At 42.4% G+C, this 19,397-nt stretch overlaps 1 protein-coding gene across 6 annotated transcripts in view; it reads right to left on the bottom strand.

Annotated features, from left to right (window-relative positions):
• The window catches only part of evla (Enah/Vasp-like a), a 41,644-nt gene extending 22,374 nt beyond the window's left edge, over positions 1-19,270 (bottom strand). For 3 of the 6 annotated variants that reach the window (XM_085143155.1, XM_085143149.1, XM_085143154.1), the window contains exon 1: positions 8,920-17,713. In XM_085143155.1, coding sequence (XP_084999281.1) covers positions 8,920-9,008 — 89 coding nt within the window. In that variant the 5' untranslated portion in view covers positions 9,009-17,713. The other 3 variants (XM_085143150.1, XM_085143152.1, XM_085143151.1) reach the window with 3 other exon arrangements.
• Between the last annotated feature and the right edge of the window lie 127 nt (positions 19,271-19,397).

The following is a 19,397-nucleotide window of genomic DNA, read 5'->3' as shown; positions in this document are numbered from 1 at the left end:
GGTAAAAATGTCTGAACAAAGTGAGCAGCACATCGCAGTGCTCCTAAGGGAGGAGACTTTAAAACTCGCTTGACAGATGGACTCCCACGGTTACAACCTCCCTCCCTCTGTCAAGTATCCATCTCTCCCCACTGCACAACTGCTGTTGAGCTAACCGGCAGCAATATCACCACGTGAGAGTAAAAAGCAAGACAAAAGTGAGCGCTGATGCCTGGAAAATGGTTACACAATAAAAAATAAAAAAAATCTCTGTCTGGGGACAAACAGGAACTTCAAAATGAAACAGGAAATTCAGGCGGGCAGACGGAAATATGAAGTCCCCTGAAAATAGCACAAATCTGAAACACAAAGCAATCCGCTGCAGGAAAGAATTGCGAGTTTTATCAGACAAAATTAAAACCTCTGAATAACACCGATCATGCCATTGCACTGCAATGATATGCTGGAAAAATCAGGAGTTCTGGCAACTGAGTGAATGTTATTTAGGAATGAAAACACCCAAACTCCCACGATCCAAATCTGATCAAGCATGTGTTGAAAATACTGAAGATTTAACCCACAACCAAGTGGACCAAAAGGCTCCAATGTTTATGACCTGATGGGTCAGAGCTGTTTTGATGGCACGATGAGGGCCGTACAGTATTGGGCAGGTTGATCTGTGTATTTGATAGGTATGATTCATCCTTAACCTCCACATTCCTTGGCATCTAAAATAGATACAAACACACTGCTTCTGCTTAGCCAGGCTTAGAGTTAAAATCAACTTATAATCTAGAGAAGCTTTTCTCAATGCAAAACGATGCGGGACAAGTACAAACGGCCTCTAAATATGTTTAACAGACCCTCTAATCACATAACAGACACTTCTCTCCACTTCAGAGATCTGACAGACCACTGCAGTCTCAGTGGGGCAGATCAGGGCGGGGAAAAGGGAGGCGGCTGCATCTCTGCGATGGATCTTCTTACAAAAACAGACCCTATTTCTGGAGCAGTTTGTGCCAGAAGTTGGATGGTTTCAGTTCTCCTCAACAAGTTAAAAAAAAATGTCCATCTTGTCTAGTTGATCCTTAGACATCGCATGTTACTCAATCAACACATCATGTGATATAAAGTAAAAAAAGGGAAAAACAGGAGGACTGTAGAAGTATAAAAGTGTGAATTAGGACCATTACACAGGAGCCCTCGCCAATTTTGATAGTGTGCTAAATGCTTCTGTGTGTGATCTACTATTTGGGGGTGCTGGACTATAGATCATATGGCAAGGAACAAGAGAGAAAGGACAATAGGTAGAGCATGAGGATAGTAGATGCTCATATTAAAAATGCTCAGTTTCAAAGAACGCAACAATACAAACTGTGCAAATGATGCCTGTGAACTGAAAGCAGAGGCTTCAAACCTCTCTATGCGCTTGCTTTCAGGCAGTTTGTATTTCTAGTTAAGAATCTGCATGATGTGTAAGCGAGGAGATATCTTTAATATGATCATCTTAGGTATAAAACTCTGGCTATGAAGACAGCAATCTGTTGTTTAAGCCTTCTGAAATCCAGAGGCATCAAGTCAGAAGAAAGTGAGCTTGAAGTGGGAGGAGGAGAGGACAGCAGATGAACTGAGGTGCAGAATTAAGGCCCAGTGTAATAAAAATAGGTAGTCTAAGAATAAGAATACAAATCTGTAAATTAGAATGATAGCTCACCTTAAAAAAGAAAGTGAACTGGTTGATTTTCAGGCAGAAAGCTAAGATGACTGAGCAAGAGATGACACACAGGAGAGGCTGTGACTATGTGTTTGTGACGAAAGGCAATATGGCATAATCTGAAAAAGGTCAGCTGTGGCTAAATATCAAAATCAGTGACATTAAAATTAACGTGTTGAATCAAACTGATGTTCAAGGTTGTACAGAGGACAGCAGAATATTGAGGTTTATACTAAAGCAATTGTTAACACTATTTTTGAACAGGCCTACCACCCCCATTTATGGCCCCAAGCTGTGGGTAGTGACCAAATGAATAAGACTGCAGATACAAGTAGCTGAAAATAGGTAGACACTTTGCAGGTGTGATAATAAAGCTAGGCTAAGACTAAACAATACGAAGAGTAGCTTAAAAAACTGCATGAATAATTGCAATTGGGCTGACAGTAGCATGTTATAACGCAGGAGCCAGGCTCATTTTATGTAACTGAGACAGCCCACATAGACCAGAAAGTTCTTCTGTGAAAGACTGATTTTTTTTGGCACATTTCTGTGACATACATTACGGCTGCAGCAGGCTTTTTTGTTTATATAGCAGTCTGCTTTTAAAATGTCACATCTGCACTTTATTTATGTGCCATGTTAAAATGTAAAAGACAGAAATCGTTGAGCTGTGTAGAGCTCAGAGGACGTGCAGAGTAAGGTAATATTTCACTATGGCCTCATCATTACAAGTGACCTTTTACATGCATGCTAAATTAAAAGTATTGATTATGGCTGATGAAAGCGATTTCATCAAAGTGCAGAAAGCTTGCATGAACTATAGTGCATTGATCATTTGGGCAGTTTTAGACTCCAGGCCATTCTTATGTTCTTTATTGACTACATCTTATATCTTTAAAGTGCATAATTCATCTCATGAATAAAAAAAGAAATACATGTGTTTTTTTTTACATTATATTGACAGGCTAATGAGACCTGCATTCAGCAGAAAGCAGTTCTATAGGCCTGTACATCCATTTTTTATTTAATATACAATCAATAGCCTCTAAACTGGGCCCACTTGTTGAACTGCTTGTTAACACAAATATCTAATCAGCCAATCACATGGCAGGAACTCAAAGCATTTAGGCGTGTAGACATGTGAAAATGACCCACTGCTGAAGTTCAAACTAAACATCAGAATGTGGAAAAAAGGTGATTTAGGTAAGTGTTGGGGTCAGACGTGTTGGTGAGTATTTCAAAAACTGCTGATCTGCTGATATGTTTGCACACCTTTTGATGAATCGTCTAAAAAAAGACAAAATATCCACAGTTCTCTGGGCAAAAATTAAAAGAGAGTGGCCAGATTAATTTGGTCTGATAGGAAGGCAATAGTAAGTAGTAGGTATGCAGAAGAGCATCTCTCAATGCACATAGAAGCACTATGGCAGCAGAAGACCACACCAGGTGCTACTGTCAGAAAGAACAGCAAAAGGCAGGCTACAATTTGTATGCTGTTTTGACTGGACAGCACAATACTGGAAAATATTGCCTGAACTGATGAGTCTCAATTTCTGCTTGAGCAATCAGATAGCAATGTCAGAATTTGGTGTAAATAACATGAAAGCATGGATTCATCCTTCTTTGTATCAATGGCTGCTTACAATTGGAAGTCACAAATGATGATGACACTTTAAGGCCTCCGTAGACACCAGATCTCAATCCAACAGACCATCTTTGGGATGTGGTCGAACAGGAGATTGGATCATGAATGTGCAGCCAACAAATCTGCAGCAACTGCGTGCAAAACATGGACCAGCATCTCTGAGAAATGTTTCCAGCAACTGTTGAATCTATACCATAAAGAACTGAAGCAGTTCTGAAGGCGAGCGGCAGTCCAATCCAGGACTTCCTAGTTGTAACTAATAAAGTGGCTGGTGTATTTATATTGGTGCAGAGGAAACAAGTACTCCGAATATTCCAGTTCTTTCCTGGAAAAAGTGGATGCGATTTCCCCAATAGATCCCATCTGAGCGTTGCACCTTGTTTTTTCTGGAATAAGTAGGCTGAAGCTGAATAATAAATTCACCCCAAAGGCAGCCCGAGTGGGGTGAGAAGAAAAATCTAAGTAGCAGAAGAGAACAGTGGCAGTGATTGAAAAGAAATAAAAGAAGAACAGAGAAAGCTATGAAGGCTTCTGGTGCACTGAAGTCTTCCTCATGTCAAATAAAGCCTCATAGGCGAGCGGTAAAAATGAGGCCACATTCCCGGGCTTCTGAATTAAGCAAAGCACTTCCCTGCACACATGGTTAGACATATGTGCCTGCCTCACCCCACCCTCCTCCACACAAATCCTATATTATACAATTTGAGTGTTTCCCCTCAGAGATCAGTTATTTTCAGAAATGACTCCTCAAACTGATCACGACCAGAAAATACTAAGAGCATACATTAGGGGTCGAGACATATTAGAAACAGAAGTTTCATATTTCTGTGAGGTTTGGCAAATCAAAGATTAGATCACTGGCTGTATTTAGTGCTTCCTTGGCAGGGATGCGAGTGGGTTGTGGTGGGTTGCATGAGGCGTCGTCTTTGGGTAGCACCCGGGGGGCAGGGCTTCTGTTATCATGGCAATTAGCTTTTGTATCTGGGGTAATTGTTTCATCCTGCTGGTTCACAGTGGAAGGCACCCGAACGGATCTGAACAACTGATGAGTCATTGAGCACGACCCTGCATGGCCGGCTCATGACCGTGGATTGGATTGTTAGGCCTTTGTTTCTGTGAAAACTAGATGTCAAAAACACTATTAAGCATCACAGAAATACACCGTCAGCAGAGATCTGTTGATACAAATGCATGACAAATCTATGACAGAAAAAGAGGTTAGTGAAGGTTAGTTTTCCCTTTAAATTTTCCTGGAATAACACTGCACTGCAAGAAATTTGCATGTTAAATTACAACAATTTCTTCTCCCACTCCCTTGTACTGCTCATAGTAACAACTACTCTAAGTTGAACTCTGGTTCACGGTGGCCCATTTTTAGCTAAACTATAACACTTTTTTCTCTACACTATTTTTAGGCACGCAATCAGTGGGAACCACATCACACGTCCACAACAATCACAGCAAAACTAAAATGACTGCAGTAACCATGACAACACTTCTGAATTAATAACTTGTGCTTAAACATTTCCATCCAATTAGTTCTGTCGTTGGTAGGGGAAAAAACAGTAATCTACTCTAAAAATGTACAGCTCCTTACTGTATATTTTTACATATGAACCACAATAGAGCCATTTGAAACTTTGGCCATGTTTAATAATACGGGAGAACTTTTATCTAAAATTCATTAACTAAAAGGAGAAGCAGTGAGACCAAACATAAGACACATGCCATGTTATCATACTCGAGGTCTTTTTCAGCACCTCTGCTTTCCCCCAGCCTTTCACGTCACCATAAATCTCACTTAATTACTCTGTCAACTGTCACATCAGTTATCATTCACTGCAACTTGGAGGTGCCACAAATACAGCTTAATCTATCTAAGTTTCATTTCATGCTAATTAAGTAGCCTAAAAAAACAAAAACCCACCATAACCTCCCGCACAACGAAAGCCAGCCGAGAGAGAAGAAAGCACCCAGAGAGGCTTCCAGTGCAGCAGAAGTGATAATTACACAGCTTTATGCATCCCTTGTTGGTGCTGTAGCTAATAAAGAAATACAGTCAGTGTCAGGAAGATGTTTGGGAAATAAACATTAGTAGCCTCAAGTGAGAAATGTTTCATTCCTGCAGAGGAATTTGCTCCATATTGGAAATTTGGTTGAAGGAAAGGTCAGGAAGTCAAACAACCAACAGTTCAAGCACTGTTGTAAAAGTTTCCATTGAAACATTATTAATTGTAACTACAAGGAGAGACATAACCCACTAACACCATGCACAGTAGCCAGAAATCCACCGCGGTTCTTAGTATCTTCTCGTTAAGGGTGAGGCAGTCAGTCTTATGATGTGATGTGAGGTGCTGCCCCTTTTTTTTCCAAACAGGAAGAGAAATACATAATTATACACCCACACACAGTATATTATGGTACCCATAGTGTACATACACCATTACATGGTAACAGATATTTTTAGTGAAGGGCCAGAAACAGGGACAGAGAGATTGGTTGTAAAGTAAGGATCCAGTTTAGTGTTATTATTATGCTCACAATGAGGATTATAGCCCCCGTGGCTTTAGAGCAGGGCAAAGCCATACATGTAGAGATGGGATGCCACTCTCTCTTTGTGTGTTTAAGTGGGTGAAGGGGTCTGGCTGACAGAAGGAAGAGGTCTGTCTGGATTAGAGACAGCGCATAGCAGGCAGATCATTACCTCACTGCAGCCTTAAATCTAAATTAACCCGGGCTTAACTCTCGTACAAGACCTCTAATCTGCTCCATGGGGGAAAGTAGTGTTCACAGGCACAGGCAGGGAAGGAGGCCCGAGGAACTAAAACAGCACAAGCTCACTGTGGCTCACACACAGTGTGAAGCTGGGTCACTGGTAACCCGGCAAGCTATACACACTTAGTCTGTTTAAAGGATGCAGTGTGATATGAGGTAGGGGCCAGATTGCAGGGGTTGTAGTAACTGCCGCATGTAACCTAACACTGCTACTAAACTATATGGAGCACAGTCATTAAAAATAAATAAGAGTGACACACACTCACAGAGTTATAATTACAGTGTTTTTGCTGTCTGCATTTTGCCAAGCATGCCAAATCTGACTCTTAAAGGGACCATTTCTGCTTTTCTTTAATGTCCGTCACACATTTACTCCCATAATAATGGAATATTATATCAAATATGGACCAAGTTTTTCAAAAAATGAGGGTAAGTGTACAAATAATGCCTACGAGTGAGAAGCTCAGGCTTTAGACTGCTCTAAACACTCTGTATCAGATATGATTTTTTTCACTCTTGTCTCTGTACGATGTCAGTGAGAGCGGATATCCTTAATATATGAGCCCTGGAGCACCGCCCACATGCTGTTTAGCTCTTTAAATCTCCTTTTACAGAGGATTGACCAATCGGAAAAAGTGTGGCTTAAAGGGAGAGGAGCTAAACGGGCTTTTTACAGACAGCTGCACCCAGAAAAGGATGGTTTTTGTGTAGCTGTGAAAACACCTGAAGCACTTTTCCTGAGTTCAAGAGTAAAAATATGGAGTTGGAAATCTGAAAAACAAATGTAACATATATTTAATTCTACAGCAGAGGTGTACTTATTTAAAAGACCTTTGAACTCGTGTATCACAGTCCCGCTAAGTAGACAACTAAGACTATTTTAAAGCAACAGCACACAGCCGATTCACAAAGGCTTTCACATCCCAGATCCATCATGTTGTGCCTCACTTTTACTAGATCACAGGGCATTTATTTGACCCCCGCCCCACTCATATACGAATACTGTGCAATATTGCTAAATGCAACTAAGCCTAAATGAGAGAGAACAGAGTGATGTGGTCTTAATGGCATTAATTTCAAACTGCATTAATGTGCTTATGTTCTTAGCCAAATGCCCCAGTTGTTCTGTGGAAAAGGTTCAGTTGTTTGAATCCTTCTGCAGCACAATCCTTTTCATTCAGAGCTATGTAAAACATAAACAATGATCAGACAGTTTGCTTATTACACTTGATATCTATTTGTTGTATATTTTGTGTACTTGGTGTCCTTGGTCAGTCTGTGTTTCTGCCCCTATCACTGCCACTTCTCTCCCTGTTCATTCAGGTTTAGGTTTAAATGAATATCCTCTACAGGTCATATAAATAAAATGATTTTAAAATACTCGAGGAGTCAATTAATTATAAGAAAAATAAATAGAAACAGATACACAACTATTTCTTATCTTAAAATATAGAGTTCAGGTCCTGGGTTGGCTGGCTAAGGTAGGTGGCACAAGGCCACTATGGCACATGAGTTTGATTCCACCCCAGGCTTTTCCTGCATGTTGTTCCCCCTCCTTTCCTATCTGCTTCACTGTCCCAACCACCAATAAACGCTAAAATACCCCCAAATAAATCTTTAATTCAAACCAGACGAAAGACAAAAAGCCAATAATGACGATATCTGTGAAAAATAAGGGGCCATAATCTACCACGAGGATACACAGCCATCTGAGAAGAGTTTGGAGTCGGGGGACAATTTCTGAAGAGCAGTTTAGAATGAATATGAAACAGTACTTTTGTATGAAATGCCCGTTCTTACTTAAAAAATTAACATTGCTCACAATATCATATGCATTTTCAGTGTTCAGTGCTGCAGCAGACACAACAGGAGTTGCATGTATTAGACGGGAAGTCAGTTTTAAGCAGCGGCCACACATCTCGTCATAAAATCCTCATTGTCCTTTATTTTCACACCCCCAGCCTCCCCCTTTGGTTCTTCTTCTCCCTCGTGATAACAAGGCAGCCAGCAGAGCTGTTTGATCCTACCGCTCTCATTTGGAACATCAGCAGTGACCAAATATCCCTCTTTCTCTCTTTTTCCATGTCTTCCCTCGATCTTTCATCGTCCAGGAGAGAGAGGGGGGAAGTGCACTGGCCTGAAAGGCTGCCTTTCTAGCCGGAAGCTAAGCAGTCTTTAACACGTGTGTGAATTAAACATGTATAGAGCCCTTACAGAGCTCTGCTATTAAGAGATGCTCTGTGTGAAGCTGCAGCGTGTTTAGAATAAAGAAGATGCTCGGCGTCGCATCACGTGCACACGCTGAACCGCATCTTTCTGGCAGCATCTCTGGCTTTGATGGGAATGCTGCAATCCGGCGAACAGTCATCAAAACACATCAGAGTCAAAACTTTGCACACTTTTGTGCACTTTTAACATAAAAACAGAGAGCTGATTCATTCCACCTTTATGGCAAAGTTAACATTCTCCATGCACACAATAACTAATCCAAAATAGCCTCCATTCTGTGTCAGTTTGCTGAGGCCAGATTAAGTTGACAGATTAGTATTTCAGCTCTGATTAAAATACAGCAGGGAAAAATTTGTCCGTCTGTGCTGCTGGAATATTACAGTGCTTTCTTTGTGGACGATAATCAAACCTCATCGACTAAACAATCAGACTTTTTTTACTCATCCCAAACGGTTTTTATCTCATCTTTGACATCCTTCCTTCATCTTCCTTCCTATTTTCACCCTTCATCCTCACTGACTTACTTACTGGAAGTAGAAATGATCAGACAGACGTCAAACAAAGTGTCAGCACAAACCTGGCAGCGATGTGGCTGTAAAACAATCCCGAGTCACTGACACTCTGAGGAAGGCAGTAACGCAGCGCTTGCAACCGGTGTATGTCCATGCTGGTCAACAGGAAAGCAAAACAAAGCAGCAGCAGCAGCGTCACTCTATAACACAAACTCCCTTCTGTGCTGCTGCGTTACATTTAAACTCTAACCTATTAAAAGCGGTTTAATTCTCTCCTGAAAGCCTGCGAGAAATTACGCACAAGAGCAACAGCTGCATGAGTAACTAAAATCATCCACTTAGAAGCGAAATGAGACTTAGAACATTCCCGAGTTCTCGGAGTGCTGCATTCACATCCAGATGGATGGCCCCTCCATCCAGGAACAAAGGCGATGACGGACAGACAGACTGGCAGAGATGAAGTCACTGACCAGCCAGCGATCCCTAACACACGATTGTGAATGTGCGATTGTCACTGAACCTCTGCGCTATTGTTGTACTGAAAACCCAAGGGAGATTACCTCATATCCGTCTCAACCAGCAGCACCCCCCCTCCCCTAACAAATCCAAACACACACTACAGTTTACTGGATGTATGAAAGGAGGGGGGGGGGGGGGGGGTCCTGCTGTTATCTCCACCCGCCCCTCCTCCTGACTCCAGCCTGCCGTTGCCATAGCCACCCAAATAAGCCGAGCCCGAATTAACAACCAGTGGTCTATACTGTGGTCAGCTACTATTGACTGGGCTGTCCTCCACCTCTGAGGACAGTGGATGAACACTCACGGGGCATGCACATTAACTGGAGGTGGTGTGTGCATGTGTGTGCGTGCATGCGTGTGTATGTGCTAAATGTCCATTAAAAGCTATTGAATAACTCACAAGCTAACGCTCAATCTGGTTTAGATTCCCTGGGTGAGACAGCAAAGGGAGGTGGGGGCATTTTGGAAGGCATCGGTGTTATTGTTGAGCGGAGCGGCAGTATTCGATCCAAATGTAATAAAACCAGAGGTAGAGAACGTTCCCGGTTTGATTCTGGCAAAGGACCCTGTCCACTGTGTGCTGTCCTGCAGGCTACAAATAAACGATCTCCCTCTCAAGCTCTCACACACAAATCCACACAACTTTGGGCTGACAGCAGTCCAGTGTTAAGATGTCAGAGCATTACCCTTTGACCGCTCTGGTTCACATGCGCTCGGCTCTAACGGCTGACATCATATGCCGCTCAGAGAGCAAACAACCCAAACGACAGAGTCACACCACCAAGATGCGTGACAGGGCACTCTGTGTCACGTTGACATTGGTTAAACCCGGGGTCACGATCAACAGCGATTTGTTATTCAGGGGTAACAGCCATGCCAAGTGAAATTACTCTTGGCTCGTGTGCGGCTCAGATGGCCCAGCTGGACCGCAGGACGTTTCTGTGGCCGGACGGGTAAATGTTAACAAGCTCGATCTGTGGCAGACGAGGCTCTGTTGTGCCCAGAGGAGAAGACACTGCCTGCTCACTAACATTTATAAACTGATAATAGGAAAGAGCTAAACTGCTGCAGGGAAAGTGAGCGCATCGAAAATCAAACATGAAGGCCATGCGGGTACGTGATCCCATCGCTTTCACTTGTCACATTGTTGCTTAGAAAGAAAAAGACAGATTCACGGTGATCATAGGGTGCTATTATTCTTTCTATTTAGGATTTTTCCAATAAATGTAATGCCCAGCAAAATAATATTTATTTTAAAAAATAGGACAATAGCAATTAAAGCATAGTGTTGCAATATTTTGCATGACAATATTGTATCGATACAGGGACACCAAATATCTAAATTTTATTAAATTAAATGAAATAGTCTGGGAGTTTTATTACCAAGAGGGCTCATCTCATGCATCACCAGCCTGAGTTAATGTTAGCTGAGCAAACTTGCATTAACTGATTAACCATCCAACACTGGACACTAAAATACCTCCTAATCAGAGTAAGCTCAGTCACATGAGGGAAAATAAGACAGGAACATTACCTTTACACAAAAACATGGCAGCGTTCTGATGATTTTATTGAATTTTTTTCACATTTTGTGACCGACTGCAACTATTGGTGACTAAATGGTTTCCCAGAGCTTGAAGTCACTGCACACTCACAAGCACTTTTGATCAAGGTTGCCTTCTATTAACCCTACCTTGTCAGGATCCTGGGTCTCCAGACCCAGCGTTTTTAGTTCTTTTGTGATTTTTGTATTTTGTCAAGTACTTGTGTGATTTATTTTATGGTTTCTAGTTTTGATCCCTTGCCCCTCATGTTTCCCTGTGCCCCCTCTGTTCTGTGTCCGCGTTTCTTGGTCTGTGTCTTCGCATGTTTTGAGCTTCTTGAGTTTCAGGATTTCCCTCTGTGTATTATTTATCATCTCTAGTCTTTTGGTCCTTTGCCTTATGGTTATGTCTCTGTGTTTCTTAGTTGCTGTCTCTACTGTGTCAAGTTCGCGTCTCTGTGTTATACTTCCTGTTTTACTTTGAAGGTCCGTGTCTTATGTGAATGTGCTTCCTTGCTTCCTTGTCTCGTCAGTTCTGATTTCCCCCAGCTGTGCCCTCCTTCTATGTCTCATTCCCCTCGTTACTTCCCAGTGTATTTAAACCCTGTGTTTCTCTGAGTCAGTGTTGCGTTGTCCCTCAAGCTGTGTGTTTCCTCGTGTAGCTCTCTGCAAAGTGTAAGTTTATATTTTCCCAGTTTAGTTTTGTATGCTTTCCCCCTGTCAGCAAATAAAGCTGAGTTTTTTGAGTTCATCCCTCGAGTCTGAGTGCCTGCATTTTGGGTACAACTCCTGCCTGCCACACAGCACTTCCTGACATACCTGATAGAAGGCAACCTTTCTGCAGTCGCAGTCTTGGTTGGACTGACTGCAAACACTCACAGAGAGATCAAAGATGTGCAAATAATTGCTCTCTGGTTTATAGATACAGACAGATTTTTCTGAAAAAATCTCCACTCAACTGGTTTTATTCTTGTTGGAACAGGAAGGCTGCAAAGCGCAAATGTGAAAGTTAAATGTGAATTTCTGTCCATGCACACAACAGCAGATATATTATTTTCAGTGATTTATCACAGTTAACTGCTGCATCATCACAATCAGATTGCATGTAATAGCCAAACTGGCCCCATTCAAATAACTGAAGTGAGATAAAAAAAAAAAATACTAACAGTTAAAATTCGGAATTATAATTTGCAGTTTAAAAAAAGGTGATATTTTATTGCAAAATGTTAAAAATTGCAGTAAATTCTTTTACTGAGGCTTCCAGTGCAGCAGAAGCCTCAATAGGTGAAGTATTGTGATAGTCATGGGGTGTTTGATGATTCACAACATTACTCTCATATATGCTTATGAAAAGCTAAAAACAAAACTTTAGTAATTGATTTATTTTTGCTTGTTTTTTCTTCTTCTTTTTGCTGGTAATCACCTAAAATGTCAAAATTTTTCAAAATCTCGAAGTCCTTTTCAAGTGCAGAATTTTAACCCAAAAAAAAAAAGCGTAATTAGTTTGAAAGCACTGAAAGAAAAACTAGACATAAAGTAGAGCTGAATAAAGACCGACACCAGGGATGCACCAATCAGGAAACATGAACAGTTTGCCTGATAGTCAATAGTGTTCCCACACTAACCCCATAATACCGTAACTTATTCATTACTCCTGAGATACCAGTTGCTGTTCCTCTTTCTGTGCCAGGGAAACAGTAACTTAACTGTAGTCACATCTTTTAGCTCGTCATCACACGATGTTTGAGAACGGTGAAATAACTGAAATAACCACTGACACTGGGAAATCTCATCGTACATACAAATATTCAGACGGATCGTCTGTAATGTGCGAAATGTTCGATTTTTAATTTTTGCATAGATTGTTTTATGTTCACTGAGCTCAAAGCTGCAGTGCGATGTCGCAGCACTGCCAATATACTCATACTAAATCATAATAATGAGACTTTTCTGATTCTCTGTTTTCTTAATAAAAGCGGATCACTCGCTTGCAGTGCATCTACAGCAGGCAACAACAAACAGTAAAATCAGCACACTGACCTCCATAATACCATCACTTATTCATTACCCTGTAGATGCCAGTTGGGCCTCAGGCTAACCGACTGTGATCACATACAGTACAATATGGATGGCAACCCCACATTTCACTGTCTTACCCTTCCCCCACCACTCTCCTCCACCTTCTCCAGTCCTCGTCCTCGTCACCGTCACTAATCCTGATCCTTAAAGGGATCCGCCGCTTCCGTTTGGAGAGAAAATACTTTGTAGGTTACACAAACGAGAACACAGGAAGAACAGAGCGAGCGTTAGCCTGTTCAGATTGATTAACATTCTCAGCCGGAGAATAATATACAACCCTGCCGAGCTCGTATTTTTCTTTGTATCCTGTGTCGTTGATGGGAATAAGAATGGGCCGAGGTCTGGACGGTAGAAAAATGGAGCATTAGGTTTGATTTCACAATTTGAGGTTACGTTTTGGACAACTTTTGTTTTTATTTCCACATTACAATCAGAATGACACTGTCATAAATAGTGAGCATACTGTGAGAGATGCTGAGAGATCTTTCCTGTGATGGAGATTACTAGAGTGCACGCGGTCAAGTGTAAACCATCAGTCTTATCTCTTCTGCCCCACTCGGCTCTGTATCTGTATTTGTGCTTTAACAAATCGCCATGACCCGCTCTAATCTGGCAGGGCCACATTATACTGGACTATACCCTCTCTTGAGAGTCTCACTCAATCAGCCAGTCAGATTAACACTTTTTATCTCTTTCTTCTTGACTTCCTTTCTCAAACGCACGCACATGCAACGAGTCAGATGGGATCAGTCCCGTGAACAAGAGTGAGCAGCTGAGCAGATTCAATGGCAGGCAGCAAGAAACTCATTCCTTTATTTGCCAGGAAAAGACTGAACCAATGAAAGAGTGCTAGAGGGTAACCAATCAGACTTCTCTGCAACAGCTGGCTCCAAAGAATCACAGGCAGAGGGGTGGAAAAAAGGAAAGGAGAGAAAGTCAGCAACTCCTGGAGGAGATTTTTTTTCCCAAGCTTTTCCTCCAATTCAACATATTCAGCGGCATGTCGGACTTGGTGAAATAGGGGTTTTTCTTGCAGGCGCACAATCCTGTTTCAAGGAGCAAACAGATTGTGTGGTCTGAAAGCTGAGCCAGGCTTCAAACAGAAACACCACAGAGTGAAGGAGGCTACATCATTACCGCACAACCCAAAGCCAACCTTAGCTTTACTCACACAACTCCATAGACACAGAGAAGAGACGATCACTGATGAGTCATTTTGCCTTACCCGAAGTCGTCCAGGGAATACATGTCGCAGGAGAAGAGGGCACAGTCCTCGAGCACGGGATGGAAGGAAGTATAAAAAAGGGAGATTATGGAGGAGAGGGGGAAGTGTCAACCTTGAGAAGAGAGAGCAATGCGCATGCTGTCCAACCCTGCTGCAGTCAACTCAGTCTTTCCCCTCTTCACATCCCTCTAAAAAAGTTAAAAAAAAGAGAAAAAATCTACTACGCCAGCAAGGCAGTCATGAGCATGAGACACAGAGAGAGTAGGAGGGAAGGAGTGAGCGAGAGAGATGAGGAGTGTTGCAACAGAGTAAGGGAATGCAAGAGAGAGAGAGAGAACATGTGACCAGCGCAGACCAGTCACCTCCCTCTGCTTCGGGGACCGAGTCGTCGTCTTTCAACCTCCGAGGAATAATTTCCACTGGATGGAAATTACATGTTAGCCTGTATTGGAAACAGGAGCGCTTTTACACTCCCCTTTCTATGCCGGAGCTTTAAATAGATTCTGCATGTCAGCCTTTTATCACTAATTAATTACAGAAGAGGAAACAACAACAACAGTTCATTCATTCAGCTCAGATATCATAACGGACACAACATTCCCGTTCTCTGCAGGAACAACAGAGCGTAACAAGCAACAAAAGTTTCCCCGATGTGGCGTAATATTCGCGGCATCCCTGCGGCTTGTATCAGAATTCGCCCTCCAACGGCGGTCCATCTGGCAGGAGCAAACTTAAAGGCTTTTAAGCTTCTTTGCAGCAGTGAGCCCAGGTGTAGGAAACAAACAAAGAGCGATCCACTGAAAGATTAGGAAGCTTTATGGATTTAAGAAAATAGCCAGAAACACACAACGGATCCTGGGTTCTAAAGTGGCACCCAGAAGGTCTGAGTTCATGTGCATCCAGGATTAGTGACATTCGGCTGAGGCCTAAGCGAAAACTTTCCAGCAGACTTTGAACTCCACAACAAACAGAAAAAAAGTGTTAAAATGTTGTTACTGCAAGTAAATACAGGGCCAAATACCAATACTGATACAAGTACGTTTAACCTTTAAGAAGAGAGCAGCGTGTCTTGATTTATAAGATGAATCATTGTCATCAGTTTGCTGATTTTGAAGACATTTTAATGATTACTAAATCACGGTGATTTTTACTTTCCACAGTAATTAGTTAACACAAAAAACTCCACTTTTCAGCTTTTACTGTATTTCATGTAAGAATTATTTAACACAATCCAGGGGGCTACATACTGAAATTAGAGGATAGAAAAGTATCGTCCATATTGATTGATTACTTTTGGAGAGTTAGTATTGATCTGATACCAATATCAGCCTTGGAATTGATACTAATCAATATTTGGATCGATCCGCCCACCTCTAGCGAAACCCCTGGGGAGTGAAAATGGAGAGACTAAAGGTTAGGCTGAACCTGTTTGACCTCCACACAGCCTTATGCATGATGTACAGGAGCAGATAGAAAACAACCAGATAAGGGTAGATTCATAAAGGATTGCCATGTGAGAGTCAATTAATCATTTGTGATATTCAGTTGTCACTATTACTGCTAACTAAAAGCCATTTTCCTTTCCCCTGAAATCCAGGCTTTATCATTGTATCACAAATGGGAGCGCTGTGGCTGCGGTGATGCCGTCTCTCGTGGAGCTGCTCTCTGATCAGCTCAGAGGGCAGCAGCCTGCAGTAGGAGGCATAACTCAGCGTTTTACCTTGCAGTGAGTGCACTCGCTCATTCTACTTTTTGCACAGTGAATCACCACAACGAGCCCTTCAGAAATAATCCTGCCCTATAATAGCAATGGACAGACGCCTACATGCACGCTCACGGTTCTTCCTCCCAATGCCTACTCGTAACACGCACGCACAAGCATGCAGAAACAGCCAGGTCTAGACTGACGGTAGAGAAGAAGCGCCGCTTAATGAAATCTCTAAAAATAACTCCACTCTCGTGTGTACACTTATGTGCGAGTGCGTGGGCATCCACATACATGAATGCATGCGCACCCTCACATAAATGCAGCAAATGGAAGCGGCGAGGTTGAACAAATGGGCCCATTGAATGTAATTCTTTGTATTTGTTTTCCTTTAACCCTGCAAAAATAAAAGCCAGGTCGCCCCTCGCTGATGCTTTGTGGAGATTTAAGACTTCCCTTTTTGGCCTGAGTCAAAGAGCAGATCTGCCTCGGGTGAAGACAAACACACAGGATGGGATACAAGCAGCGTTGCTTTACAGAAAAAGAGGAAACGGCGTGCTCATCTGACTGGACTGGAAGATATGAATCTTGCATGTTTACGTCTTGGAGCAGTTGAGCCACTGGCTTTGTGCTGGGTGAGGTTACAGGATGACGGTGAATTATTGGGACTGGAAATAAAAAAGCAGAAGCACTTCACAGATATGATTTATCCCGTTTTTTGTTCCCTTTCTCTCTCTTTTTCCTTTTCCTTTTTGATTCCACAGACTCTCAGCAGACTCTCTCACAAACATACAGGCCAACACCGGTAGCTACAGGAAAAGCAAAGCGAGAGTGCACTGTATCTGAGGAGAGCTGTCAGAGTAAATCTGAGGCTGTAAAACGGAATGGTGCAGGCTGACTGCAGCTACGGAGACATGGAGGAGTCAAACTAAGGCAGGAAGGGGAAAACATAAAAGGACTGCTTCATAAATAGCACAGAGTATAAAGACTGCTGCTCCTCCTGCTGAAGAAGAAGATCTGGGCCTCAGCGTGTTCTGCATACCAGCACAACCAGGAAAGGGCTCAAAATACCGCCCATAAGCTCAGATGTAGAATGACTTCAAAACGAGCCACAGACTGGATAGTATGCATATATACAACCATCATGGTTTCTGTAGGTGTATATGGGAAGTGGGTGAGGGGGTGGGGGTCTGTTAACCTGCCTGGCAACCACCGGAATAAACACCCTCCTCCTCCTCTTGCCACGGTTATAAGCACCCTCATTTATCCTGTCCCCCACCCACCCACCACACACTCCCCTCCTGCAGCCACTCACCCCGGCGGTGCATCAATCACATTTAACGAAAGCAGTATTTTTTTTTTTTTATCATTTCACCGGGTGCACCCGAATTGCTTATGTAGGGAAATACATGATGCTGTCGTTTCCATGACAACATCAACCTGGCCTGAATCCTGCATTCAATGCGCTGGGTGGGTCCGGCGGTGACAAAGAAGGGGGTGGAGGGGGGGTGGAAAGCGGAGAAGTCATTTCGATAATTCGCCATTTAACAATATGACATAAAAGCGCACAGTTAAAGGGCGCACGTATGGAAGGTGGGTGAAGGGGGTGAGGCCGGGTGGGTGGGCATCCGGAGGAAAAACTGGCAATAAAATATGAGAAGATGCTGCAGTTATTCAGTAAATGATCATTCCAGCGAGGTTATTGTGGAAATGCAGATGTAGCCCCGGAGAGGGCTCCGTGTCGCTGCGCATCTGCCATGACGCGTCAAACAGAGCGCACTATACGGTGCTTACCTCATTTTCCTCCTCTTTTATTCAACCGGGGCTGATGGCACTGATGAGGCTGCTCAATACGTCCCGCTATTATTTCAGTATATACCCTCGTGTGAGGCTCGGAGCAGCCCGCCGGCCTCCACCTTGTGTCCTCTCTGCGCGTCTGTAGCGATATCACAGGCTGAGGATGGGTCGTGAAACGCTAAGCGACAACCCGAGCGTTTTCTTCCATCCGCTTTGTGCTCCGTTGTCTCTGCTCTCCGCACGCGCTGCTGCTTACGCCGCGTGTCCTTAAGTCCATGTTCAGTCGGTGCTCGCGCTCGGTAGAAGACGGTGAACCGTGGTCGTCAGCCGCCTCCTTCATGCCATATTTTCTTCCCATTCGGAGTGTTTTGGTGAGACGGACAGATTTTGGGGAAAATGCTAATACGGCGTGCAAAGGGAGAGGGGAGGGGGTGCGAGCTGACCGGCTCAATGCTGCCCACCTGCGGCCAAGACGCACACATGCAGGGAACTGACGCCCCCTAAGTACCCCATCCGTCAGAGTCTCAGCAGGCAAACAAGTAGTCTGGTCTAGCCCCCTAATGTATGGAGGACCACATGAGCCAAAAATAAAGCTAACTAAACAAATGATAGTTAGTAAACACACACACACACAAAACAATATTTATATTTATTTAGATTTGCTTGTGTATTTATTTACCGTTAAATTAATCCTGTATTTATTCGTCTTCCAATTAGATTTTACATTCTATTTATTGATTTACGCATCATTGTATTCATATGATTATTTTCTTAAAATATTTTTTTGCTTTTTACATTTCTTTTATTAATTTCTATTGAATTTTATGGGGTCAGCTTTGTTCTTTCTAACTAACCTCAGGCTCTTAACAGAAATTACTTCCTCGAATAGTTGCTAGAGAACTGAGGTGCTTGGCTGGTGTGGTGGAAAATGATTATGTCTTAATATAATTCAAAAATCTTGACCTGTTTGTGAAAAAATCCCTTCATCCTACATGGTCTTAAGATCCGTATACAGGTGAAGTAATTCCAATGAGTGGTTGCTTGTTGCCTAGGTAACGTTCTAACGTGTTTACTACCAAGTCATCAGGTCATATGTTAGTCAAGAGAATCCTCACTGGTAGTCTCTTCAATCACTCACAAGTTGAGAAAAACGTATGTGAGGTCCCGCTCACTTTGCATCCCCGGTGTTTATTTCTCCTGTAGTTGCCTGAAGTTATCACACTGCTGTGAAGTGCTTCCAGTGTGGACACAGCATTAGATCCCTGAAGGTTCTTATCTATATCAGATCGTACGATATTGTCACGTTTTTAATTTTAATCACGTTTTTAATTTTACGACAGTGGCATCCTGTTTACCTCCACAAAAGTTCAACCGTGCATTATGCATTATGATATCATGAGGTTGCTCAGCAACCACCTACCAATGGGCTAAAATAAATGATTTTTTCCATTTCTATACTTAGAAGACCTTTCTTTTCGTTACCTATAGCAAAACACAACAAAGAATACTGGAGCTTAGACATGTACCAGTCACTTTTTTTATCCAATTACTAATTATTAATTTATGTAATAATTATTTTATGTTGCATTTAATTCCATCTTTTATATATATATATATATATATATATATATATATATATATATATATATATATATATATATGCATATATAAGGTG

This window comes from Neolamprologus multifasciatus, chromosome 19 (genome assembly GCF_963576455.1).
Source record: "Neolamprologus multifasciatus chromosome 19, fNeoMul1.2, whole genome shotgun sequence".
Lineage (NCBI taxonomy): Eukaryota > Metazoa > Chordata > Actinopteri > Cichliformes > Cichlidae > Neolamprologus > Neolamprologus multifasciatus.
The sequence above is the reverse complement of the archived record's forward strand: the minus strand, read 5'-3'. Positions and strand labels throughout refer to the sequence as shown.